This window comes from Cydia pomonella, chromosome 21, assembly GCF_033807575.1.
Source record: "Cydia pomonella isolate Wapato2018A chromosome 21, ilCydPomo1, whole genome shotgun sequence".
Lineage (NCBI taxonomy): Eukaryota > Metazoa > Arthropoda > Insecta > Lepidoptera > Tortricidae > Cydia > Cydia pomonella.
Window position 1 is genome coordinate 197,682 of NC_084723.1, and position 12,882 is coordinate 210,563.

The 12,882-nt window shown below is 44.4% G+C and overlaps 1 protein-coding gene across 1 annotated transcript in view; it reads left to right on the plus strand.

Moving 5' to 3' along the window:
• LOC133529535 (ubiquitin thioesterase trabid) overlaps positions 1 to 12,882 on the plus strand; it is a 35,521-nt gene that overhangs the window by 11,401 nt on the left and 11,238 nt on the right. Inside the window, exons 7-9 of the mRNA XM_061867272.1 lie at positions 4,062 to 4,151; positions 6,126 to 6,273; positions 8,427 to 8,512. Coding sequence (XP_061723256.1) covers positions 4,062 to 4,151; positions 6,126 to 6,273; positions 8,427 to 8,512 — 324 coding nt within the window. The remainder of the gene's footprint in view (positions 1 to 4,061; positions 4,152 to 6,125; positions 6,274 to 8,426; positions 8,513 to 12,882) is intronic.

The window sequence follows — 12,882 nt, forward strand, 5'->3', positions numbered from 1 at the left end:
GCCCGTAGGTCAGTACACCACACCACACTACACTACAGACGTGCACATACAGAACTGGCCGCCGTGCCCGCGCCCGCGCACCCCCCGCCCGAGCCCCGCCCGGCGCCCGTAGGTCAGTACACCACACCACACTACACTACAGACGTGCACATACAGAACTGGCCGCCGTGCCCGCGCCCGCGCACCCCCCGCCCGAGCCCCGCCCGGCGCCCGTAGGTCAGTACACCACACCACACTACACTACAGACGTGCACATACAGAACTGGCCGCCGTGCCCGCGCCCGCGCACCCCCCGCCCGAGCCCCGCCCGGCGCCCGTAGGTCAGTACACCACACCACACTACACTACAGACGTGCACATACAGAACTGGCCGCCGTGCCCGCGCCCGCGCACCCCCCGCCCGAGCCCCGCCCGGCGCCCGTAGGTCAGTACACCACACCACACTACACTACAGACGTGCACATACAGAACTGGCCGCCGTGCCCGCGCCCGCGCACCCCCCGCCCGAGCCCCGCCCGGCGCCCGTAGGTCAGTACACCACACCACACTACACTACAGACGTGCACATACAGAACTGGCCGCCGTGCCCGCGCCCGCGCACCCCCCGCCCGAGCCCCGCCCGGCGCCCGTAGGTCAGTACACCACACCACACTACACTACAGACGTGCACATACAGAACTGGCCGCCGTGCCCGCGCCCGCGCACCCCCCGCCCGAGCCCCGCCCGGCGCCCGTAGGTCAGTACACCACACCACACTACACTACAGACGTGCACATACAGAACTGGCCGCCGTGCCCGCGCCCGCGCACCCCCCGCCCGAGCCCCGCCCGGCGCCCGTAGGTCAGTACACCACACCACACTACACTACAGACGTGCACATACAGAACTGGCCGCCGTGCCCGCGCCCGCGCACCCCCCGCCCGAGCCCCGCCCGGCGCCCGTAGGTCAGTACACCACACCACACTACACTACAGACGTGCACATACAGAACTGGTCGCGCTCGCTGAAGTGCGCCACGTGCGGCGCCCGTAGGCAATGTTGGCCGAACGTTAATTGCCATTAAAATATATATATATATATATATTCTGCAAGTAGGCCTCAAGGGCTCTTTTACAAGTCAATACAACATTTATAGTAACATCATATAGTGACATGAAATAGTACATTACTATAGAGGCCGGGAAACGTAGGGTTGCAGGCCAAGTAGATATAGACGGCTGAGAATAGCGAAGCCAGATAGAGATACGCGACCGGCAACCCCGTTTCTCGCCGAGATTTGTATAGTGCTTTTCTCAAACTTGCAATTAAAACAAAAAAATTAGTTAATTTGTTTTGTGGTGACCTACTCGGCTCGCCACTCTACCAGCAACGGTGATTTGTTGTGCATATTCGTTACTAAGCAACGGTAGCGTACCTATATTTGTTGATGGTTGAATGCAAAGATGTTGTGTCACAATTTGACGTTAAAAAACAAAAGAAGGTTGCTTTACAGTCCTAAGTGTGTAAGGCTGTATGAAATTCCTTTACATATCATCTTCACTCATCGCACCTGATATGTAGTATTTCCGGACCTAATTTGACGTAAGTCATGTCATCATTTCATAGCAAGCATTGAGAACCTCCTCCTTTTTTTTGAAGTCGGTTAAAAATACATGACAACATTTATAAATACAACAGCCAAGCCGTAACGGACGGTTACAGTTTACGGTTAAAGGGTCTAGCAAGCTAAGCAAAGAAGATTGGCCCCCGCAAGGGATTTGGTTGTAATTTGAGGTGCAGTAGTGGCAGGTCCTAAAAACACTGTATGCGTAATATCAGCCTTCGATCTTCTTTTGTTTCAGACTTATCCACGAAAATGTCAAAAAATCAAGGTAATTTTTAAACTGTTATTGCAGCTAAACCAAGCAAGCGAGAGCAACCAAATAAATTCAGAATTAAGGAGCATAAAATGGGGTTCATAATGCATATTTTTACAGACATTCATTTCCTTGAACTTGGATGAAAAAAATAATGTAATTTTTTTCTGCTCCATTTTTTTGCCACTTTTCGCGGAGACACAACTATCAAAAAAATTACGTGATAAGCCACATTTGTTAACTACGTATCCATTTAAAAACATTTTGAAAAATCATGGTGCGTCATATTAAAAAAAAAAAACAATTACGAACATAAAGTCGTAAATATTTGGGCTCCACATACCAGTGCAAATGTCTAAGGAGCTCTTTCTGAAATCCTTACCAGACGACATTTTTCTTACGGACGAAAATATTGCCCGTAAGAGAAGATGTGAATATTGTAGAATCGAATTTAGTTATACTTGGGACGATGAAGAGTATGACTCTGTAAAAATGGAAGAATTGTATTGTTCTGTTTGCTGTACCGAGTTATTTGTTAATATGGAATGGTAATAAAAAATGTTTTTGTCAATGACTTTACATCCAATACTTTTATGTACCCACTTCGTTTCTTATTTGCATATTTAAAAAAAAATTAAATAATACCTAAAGCAATCAATTTTTGCAGCGTTCTTTATCACTTTTTTAGTTCCATTTGTTTTGCATAAACATATATTACAACATTTACACCTTCTTTCAGATACATATTATTAAAATTGCATAAGAAATAGCTAGATAATGTGTCAATTAATTATTTCATAATGAACGAAAGAGGAAGTTATACTACAGACACATTTGCCACTAGATAGTAGGTACTACTCTATTGATATAATATGATATAGTAAACATATCTTCGTAATTGTTTTTTTTTTGACATGACGCACCATGATTTTTCAAAATGTTTTTAAATGGACACGTAGTTAACAATTGTGGCTAATCAAGTAATTTTTTTGATAGTTGTGTCTCGGCGAGAAGTGGCAAAAAAATGGAGCAGAAAAAAAAAAACTTAATTTTTTTCATCCAAGTTCAAGGAAATGAATGTCTGTAAAAATATGCATTATGAACCCCATTTTATGCTCCTTAATTCTGAATTTATTTGGTTGCTCTCGCTTGCTTGGTTTAGCTGCAATAACAGTTTAAAAATTACCTTGATTTTTTGACATTTTCGTGGATAAGTCTGAAACAAAAGAAGATCGAAGGCTGATATTACGCATACAGTGTTCTTAGGACCTGCCACTACTGCACCTCAAATTACAACCAAATCCCTTGCGGGGGCCAATCTTCTTAGCTTAGCTTGCTAGACCCTTTGTAATAGGTAGTTAATGGTCAATTGCATTAAACTTTCGGCCAACACCTACGCCGACATAATACAGACAATCTAGTATTTAGTGACGTAACGGTGACATATTAGCGACTAGCGACATAACGGCGACATAATGGCGACAAATCGGTGACATAACAGCGACCTCACTGAGCTTAGTTCACCACACTACACTACAGTACTACACTATGCGGGGATGCGTGGATGAACAACTGTTTTACTATCACTTTTATGATGCAACCCATTTTGTATCAACATTTTGCGACCCTTTGGGAGTACTTTATGTAATTTCATTTTATTTGGTTTAACTAGCTCTTCAGAATCCTCTGTATTAGGCTTCTTCAAAGTGGGATATATACTGTGAAGGTTTGAAACCTTCACAGTCTTTTGGTAGGTAACTGGCAACGATTGTCGATTATATATTTGAATTCAGAACTATCGCCCTGCTTGATGATTAAAGATCGGCAGACGGCCATTCGGGGGGGTCAGGGCCAGACAGTCATTAAGGGTAGTACATATTTGTAATTCAACGGAATTTTATGAAAAAAATATATAATATCAGAAATATACGTCTGCGTTTATATTCGCCACCACGGGTAGACCGCATTTCCTTATTACAATACATCCCCATGAGATCGCCAGGTAATGGGTGCCAGGCGCTTGGTTGCTTCATAAAATGGGATTTGAAATAAATTAAGAAAGGTTAGGTAGTCTAGGAAATTTAATGGGGTATCTGGGGTTATAGTTTAAGAAACCGTGTCCTACAGGTGGTAAAAAGAGACGGCAATAACCGGCCGATATCTAAAAAGTGTCGTTTCCTATTAGAACCAATCATCTTTTTTTAGGAATCAATGACATCTGCAACAGCCAGAACGCCTCGTCGAATGACAAGCGCCGTAACAACCCGGACTGGCTGTGGCTCCAAGCTTGTATAGGTATGTCTGCGTATTTATTAGGGTGAATCAACTTTTTATTGTACTCGTACTCGTTACCATGGTTACGGTCGCTTGGGTCACTCTTTAACTGTAAGTACTAGTATTTCTAGTTTTATGGCATTCAAATAAGTCAAACATACATTTTTATAGTAGCTAAAGCCTGTTCCAGAATAGGCCAACCACCTTCAACGTGGTACAAGAGTTCTTCTAACGAACTGATACTGTAGTCGTTTCGCTGACGGGACAGGATAACTACAAAAAATAGTTAATTCACTCATCTATAACATAGCTCATTGTATTTTAAGGCATTTTTTTTTATACCACGTCGGTGGCAAACAAGTATACGGCCCGCCAGATAGTAAGCAGTCACCGTAGCCTATGGACGCCTGCAACTCCAGAGGTGTTACATGCGCGTTGCCGACCCTTTAGAAACCTGTACACTCCTTTTTTGAAGAACTCCATACCCCATGTATACCCTCGGGAAAACCTCATTCCACAGCCGGAGCATCCGCGGGAGGAAATTCCTCTTAAACCGCACAGTGCGCGACCATTTAGGCTCTAGGGTATGAGGATGATGAACACCCGCCGACGGCGAGCGGGGCATTAGTAGGTAACAGCAACACTTCACTGACCATCACAGCCAAATAGTAAAGTAAGTATATAGGCAAAGAGAGCCCTCTTGAAGCATTTTATGCAAACTCATTTGAAAGCGCCATCTCTGATTCCTTACCCAACCTAAATATGTATGTGTGCGTGCACAACTACATATGCATCCATACGTGTACTTTCGTCCTACATAATATTAGGTCTACTTGGTCGGTTTAGAAGTAATTTATTTGTTTGGTTTCTTGTAACAAAATTGGGTACAAGAAACCGAACAAAAAATTTACTTGTAAACCACCCAAGTAGACCTAATACTATGTAGAGGTTTTAAAATGATGAAATGGAAAAAAAACCTAAAAGTAACTTAAGTCTGTTAATTGCTTTAATTTGGTACACAATAAGATAATAGGTGGTAATAGAGTAGGTGTAAGTACTTGCAGCTCCTAATCTCTTTGGAATTGTTCTTCTTTTTAGCTTTGTTCATCTTTATGCACAAAGCAACAGTGACAATCCGGGTTGGGGACGTGTATGCAGACATTACTTTTCGTATTTTTGTTTGCACTTGAGTTTCATTTTGTTTGACTAACCTAGTGTGATGCACGAGCTAAGCGTATCAGTTTCAGCTTGTACAGTCAGTATCAATGGATGAAACAACGCACCAAAAGTGATATTCCGGATAACTTTTCCAAATATAGATAAATGTTTAAAATTTAAGTTCAAAAGTATATCTTTTACAGTTTTCATTGTTCTACTTATAGAAGCATCACATTTTTTGTCTTACATGGTATCACTCGGGTACACGCACCCTTTCAAACCGTCCGCCATTGTAGTGTCTCAGTTTGTCATAAGTGACATTATCTCGGTTAATATTTTAACTATGTTTTAAACCAGTACGTCACTATGACAGAATAGCTTTGTGATTTGCAAAGAAGAAGGGAACGGACAAGCAAATAATGCCCGATCCTACATTGTGTTCAAGGCAGTTTGTCTTTAGATTGAATATACTCAGGGAATAAAGAAGATGAAGGTTGGAGACCCTAATTTAAAATTAACCTCGGATATAATAAAGGTCTACTTAGCTTTTTTAGTGTATGAATATCCTCATTTTAGTTTGTAGTTTATGTGTATTATACTACTTTCTGCGTGTGACTTTGTCTGCACAGGATGATGATAATTGGTAAAAAATATCCGATGTCCTTTCTCGGGCTTCATACTATCTCAGTTTTATCTATATCGGTTCAGCGGCTTAAGCAGGAAGAGGACAGACATATTTACTTTCGCATTAATAATATTAGGAGGGATCGGTTTTTGTAATGTTCAATAAAATAAATATCAAAATAGATTATAAGAATTGGATCTGTGATTTGTCAGGAGTGGTGGAAGGCGACGTGGGCCGCGTGGAGGCGTACCTGGCGGCCGGCGGCGACCCGGCGCGCGCCCTCGCCGCGCACGAGGCCGCCCTCCTCGACCGCGCCTCCGCCTTCGACGCCGGACACACGCTAGTGCACCTGGCCATCAGGTACATACAGTGGTGGGGGCGACGTGGGCCGCGTGGAGGCGTACCTGGCGGCCGGCGGCGACCCGGCGCGCGCCCTCGCCGCGCACGAGGCCGCCCTCCTCGACCGCGCCTCCGCCTTCGACGCCGGACACACGCTAGTGCACCTGGCCATCAGGTACATACAGTGGTGGGGGCGACGTGGGCCGCGTGGAGGCGTACCTGGCGGCCGGCGGCGACCCGGCGCGCGCCCTCGCCGCGCACGAGGCCGCCCTCCTCGACCGCGCCTCCGCCTTCGACGCCGGACACACGCTAGTGCACCTGGCCATCAGGTACATACAGTGGTGGGGGCGACGTGGGCCGCGTGGAGGCGTACCTGGCGGCCGGCGGCGACCCGGCGCGCGCCCTCGCCGCGCACGAGGCCGCCCTCCTCGACCGCGCCTCCGCCTTCGACGCCGGACACACGCTAGTGCACCTGGCCATCAGGTACATACAGTGGTGGGGGCGACGTGGGCCGCGTGGAGGCGTACCTGGCGGCCGGCGGCGACCCGGCGCGCGCCCTCGCCGCGCACGAGGCCGCCCTCCTCGACCGCGCCTCCGCCTTCGACGCCGGACACACGCTAGTGCACCTGGCCATCAGGTACATACAGTGGTGGGGGCGACGTGGGCCGCGTGGAGGCGTACCTGGCGGCCGGCGGCGACCCGGCGCGCGCCCTCGCCGCGCACGAGGCCGCCCTCCTCGACCGCGCCTCCGCCTTCGACGCCGGACACACGCTAGTGCACCTGGCCATCAGGTACATACAGTGGTGGGGGCGACGTGGGCCGCGTGGAGGCGTACCTGGCGGCCGGCGGCGACCCGGCGCGCGCCCTCGCCGCGCACGAGGCCGCCCTCCTCGACCGCGCCTCCGCCTTCGACGCCGGACACACGCTAGTGCACCTGGCCATCAGGTACATACAGTGGTGGGGGCGACGTGGGCCGCGTGGAGGCGTACCTGGCGGCCGGCGGCGACCCGGCGCGCGCCCTCGCCGCGCACGAGGCCGCCCTCCTCGACCGCGCCTCCGCCTTCGACGCCGGACACACGCTAGTGCACCTGGCCATCAGGTACATACAGTGGTGGGGGCGACGTGGGCCGCGTGGAGGCGTACCTGGCGGCCGGCGGCGACCCGGCGCGCGCCCTCGCCGCGCACGAGGCCGCCCTCCTCGACCGCGCCTCCGCCTTCGACGCCGGACACACGCTAGTGCACCTGGCCATCAGGTACATACAGTGGTGGGGGCGACGTGGGCCGCGTGGAGGCGTACCTGGCGGCCGGCGGCGACCCGGCGCGCGCCCTCGCCGCGCACGAGGCCGCCCTCCTCGACCGCGCCTCCGCCTTCGACGCCGGACACACGCTAGTGCACCTGGCCATCAGGTACATACAGTGGTGGGGGCGACGTGGGCCGCGTGGAGGCGTACCTGGCGGCCGGAGTTTACTGAATTTCGGGGTGGACCGTCAGCACTAAACCTCCAGGCTGAACCTACTTATACTTACTTAGAAATTACTTATTATAAGTATATACGTATATAGAAATGTTATGTCCAATTTCATGAATATGTACTTACAACATTGAACGTCATAATGTAGAATATGTAGTTTGACTATTATGGTAGTAGTGGTTCTTTATGTGTTGTATTATTTGTATTGTTTCTGTATTGAGGTTGCAATAAAGAGTATTTGTATTGTATTGTAGTGATTATAACAAACCACTATAAAAAAACTACTTGTTATCTGTGAGAACTTATCAGATTAACATGCCCATGGGTCACTTTTCTGGAAATATTGATCTGACTATAATGTAGGTAGTTTCAAAGGTCCGCCCTTGCATCGAAGACTACACGAATTTTGGTAGTATCTCGGTCTCCATGCACGACGATATAGTGAGGTATGTAATGTAGACAAGTGATCAATAATTTACACCCCGGAAGCGTGAAAGCCCCCGATACCTGTCCTGGCCACGAAACGTCCGAGAAAAGCGAGGCCTTAGGGCTTACTAGGTCTTCCAGGCGAAGCGAGGTCTCGGGAGCGGATTAGCTATTTTTGTTGGGAAACCCTTCTAGATTGGTACAACCTAGAAAAGGATTAAACACGATGGAGAAGCTGAAAACATCGATCTGAGTAAACATGTTCCGTTTGCACAGGTTCCAACGCGAGGACATCCTGGCGACACTGCTCTCCCGGATCTCGGGCGGCGGCCCGGGGCTCAAGCGCTCGCCTTCATACATCGGTCAGTCGCTTTTGAATCATTTATTCATGTATGTGCATTACAGGTAATGAATACAGGTGTTATAAACAGTTTTGTTCTCTATAATTAGTCTTGTCTATTATTCTTTGTTGTTGTTTTCGTACGCATCGGAAAGCTGAAAGCATACGTACGCATCTTTATACTAACGGCTCGTTGCCGACAGATATAATTCCACGCTTACTATGACAAAAGGCATCTGCAAAAATACGAGCTGAACTTGGCAAAGACTGACTTTATTTGTATCAATATTTGAACCACTTATGTAGTGAGAAAAAAATGAAGGTGAAAAATGAGTCCCGCCGAGTTTCTTGCGGTATCTTTTCGGGGCTGTCGTGTAGGGTTATTGCCGGTGGTAGTTTCTGACATTCACAAGCGCATTGTAATATACCTAGTGCCTATATTGAAGAATACATCGATCGATCGAGAATAAACTCTTTCACTAAATATCATATTTGTTTAAAATGTAAATTTATACTCTGGCACACCCACTTTGTCGGTAGAAAATGGTGGATAATTAAAAAAAATTAGGTGCGAAGAGTTGACTTCCCAAAGAAAATTTCAATTTCGCGTCTTTTTCTAGTGGATTTGTCTGAAAATAAAGGCAGTTAAGGGTAAATTACATTGTAGTATTATACGGCGCCACACGTATTGCGAATTTGCGATCAGTAACTAGGTTGTCAAACTTGACAACCTAGTTACTGGATAACGGAATGTACGGGAGCGCTATCTATTTCAGTTACCAAATTTGCAACTACATTTTTCATTACTGTTCTCTTATTAAGGTGGTTCGACTAGGTTACCCAAAGCTTAAACCTCACTAGATGGCGCCACAATTGCAAATTTTGAGTTTTAATTTTTTTGTGGAGTAGTCTTTGGTATTTCTATACTGTAAATTATGTTTAGCGCACTCTTTAAATAAATATTGAACTATTAAAACAAACATTGAACACTTCATTGTACAAAAACTACCCCTTAATGTCGACAGAATGTTTCTTGACTCTATTTCTAACTATCACTCACACATTCAAACAGTCGTACTGGGATCCTTGTAGTAGACAATTTGGCACAGCGTGAGTAGGCTTCAATAGCGTTGCGGTATGTACGTGGAAATACATGCAAGAGGATGTGGGTTCGAGACTCATAATTTTTTTTTTGTTATCAGTATTATCAAGTACCTATTATGAATAAATTATTTTATGAGAAATATGAGCGTTTTTCCATAAAAATATTAAAAATCTGATTCTCACACATCATGATATTTTTGGGTTCTTCCAACTCAGAATCACTAGCATAATCAATCCTCGTGCTATAAAAACCCGAAAATTTGTATTGAAATTTTAGTTTTACACTGAAATTTCTTTCACACTAAAATGTGACGTAATGGTATGCATATTTTAGGATATCTTTTTTTAATGCTAGGGTGGAGAAGATTCTAAGTAGAATGAACCTAAGAAAGTCCAAATTTGTAAGTCAGATTATCCGGTATTTTTTTCAAAATAAAAACGCTGTTTTCCCTTACTGCCCAGCCTTTAAAAAAGTAGGTACTATTTTACAGTAGAATTAAAACCTTTTTTTACGATACATTTAATTAAATTACAGTGAGTTACAAAATTGCATGGCCTTCTATTTATAACCATTATAAAAAGAAATGAGATATTTACCATGTTTGTTTATATTATTGATTTCCTGATATTTTGACACAACTAGAAGTTTCACACAATGCCTAGGGATAGAAAATTATTTATTTATTTTATTTATTGTCAATTTCATTCAACGGATCACATCATATCCAATTTATGTGTTTATGTATTGCATTGTTTTCTACCTAGTTGGTTATTAAATTCTGTTACTGCAATAATCTTTATCTACATAAAATATACCAACGAAAGTTTAATAAAGTATATATTAAAATGAAATACGCAAAATCAGGAATTACATATGACAATATCATTCAAAATCGCCTCCTCTGGCTTTGACACAGGCCCTCAAACGACGAGGCCAGTCATCAATAGCGGCACGCACGATTGTCATGTCTAATTCCGTCACTGTCTTAACTATGGCCCGCTTGAGGGAGTTAAGATTTGTGTGGGGTTTAGCACAGGCTTTCTCCTCAATAACCTGCCATATGGCATAATCCAGGGGGTAAGGTCCGGGCTGGAGGACGGCCAGTCTTCGTGGGCAATAAAGTCAATTTTGTTCCTTCGAAACCAGGCTTGAGTTGTTTTTGCCTTATGTGCAGGAGCTGAGTCCTGTTCAAAGATCCATGGCTGGTTTTGAAATAGGGTGTGGCTTAAGGGCTTCACTATTGGTTCGAGAACGGTTTCCAGTTTCCGGTTTTCACACCTTTTTCACAGAAATTAATCTGTGTTAGCCCTGAGTATGACACACCCAAAATCATGTTTGGCGGGTGCCCACATTTGTGCAACGCAATAGGGTTGTTTCCATCTACAAATCTTAGGGCATAATTGTATCCCAATAAATTCTTTTGGATTATAAGAACATGTTAAACTACTTTTAGGGGACCTGTAATTACCATATTTTTGTAAATATTGAATTTAAAATATCTTTTGGCACACGTCACGTGACCAAACTCGAAACGTCATTGAAGATTCTGATGACGTCACAACTCTCGGATTGACACTGTTGACAGTTAGGCGATTAACAACAAATGACAAATATCAGTTGACAGTTCGTATCTTCTACGTGTGTATGTAGTTATGTGTCAAACCATAAACTGTGACGTCACACAATTTTCAAAGAGCGTTTTGGGCGCGAAAGCATCTGTCAAAATATATTTTGTTAATTTAACATATTTAAAGCCGTTTTTAGTATAAAAGCTGAATTTTAAGGCAACTTTTAGTTAATATAGAAAGTAATACAAGCGTTTCAAAAAATTGGAATACGATTCTCTTTTAGGCCCCAATTCATTATAGAATAGATACGACGAGATAAGCGTTATGTGTGGTATGTAATTATAGCTCACAAATCCATCACATTATGTCATTTTTTATTTTATCGGTAGCATTTGTTTTAACGGAAATAAAGAGGTTGCAAATCGAGTAACAGAACTTCAGAACAGATATCATTTGATATTTACCAGTCGCTTTTCGGTGAAGGAAAACATCGTGAGGAAACTGGACTAATCCCAACAAGGCTTAGTTTCACCCTCTGGGTTGGAAGGTCAGATGGCAGTGGCTTTCGTAAAAACTGGTGCCTACGCCAAATCTTGGGATTAGTTGTCAAAGCGGACCCCAGGCTCCATCGAGCCATGGCAATATGCTGGGACAACGCTAGGAAGAAAGAAAGAAATCGAGTAACAGAACTTAGTAACCAACTAGGTATAATAGTTATGATGTAAATGTCCATATCATATTGGAGTCATATATTAGCCAACTAATTATTCAAGATCAATACACTTAGCTCCCTTAGGTATTCGCCTAAGTACAATCTCGGGCAAAATTCAGTTTTATAAAAATGAACTAGTTTCTAGGTCATATTTTCTATGAATTGGTCATTTTTGTAGACTCCAATTACAGTTACACTTTTCCTGGTTTTTCGCGGACCAGAATATCGATGATTTTTGTAACTTGATTTAGACGTCGCTATCATTTTCAATCCAAAAACACATAAAATCACAATTCAGAACATGCGGCAGCGTTGTTTTCTATCAAGTACGTCAAGCACCAGGGCGGCTACCGGGAAAATCGAAATTCGTCAATTTCGGGCATTTTTCTCTGTCACTCTAATTACGTCTTAGTGAGAGTAAAAGAGAAAGATCCCCGCAATTTGCGAATTTAGGTTTTCGCGGTAGGCCCCCAGGTCCTGTCAAGTTTCAGCAGTGTTGCCAGGCGAGCGGAAGAGAATTATCGTACTTGAGTGTCAATATTATTGTACCGTTGAAAAAAATATCGTACGCCAATCAAAAAGGCAGCCCCTAAAAATGTCTAGCAAAATAAGCTTAAATTTCCAATTAATAATAAAAAAAGACAATTTTCGTCTAAATTGCGCAAAAAATCTGTTTATGTTTGTGTATTTTTGGGATAGACTCAAACGGTATACAGGAAATTGAGACATTTTAAACTTTAAACTTACACCAAGGAGCCGAACACCCAAAATATACTAATTTTAGCCTATTTCTGAGAGAAAGTGTCATATTTTGCTTCAAATTACTAGACTTTTAAGGTGGCATCATCCAAGGGCTGAAATTATAGTACTTTAGTGTACGATAATGCTCTTTGGAACATTATGTCATACCGGGGCCCAAATTATCGTACATGTACGACAATTATAGTACGCCTGGTCACACTGAGTGTCAGTGTCGACAGAGTCAGCTAAAAACGCGTCAAACATCG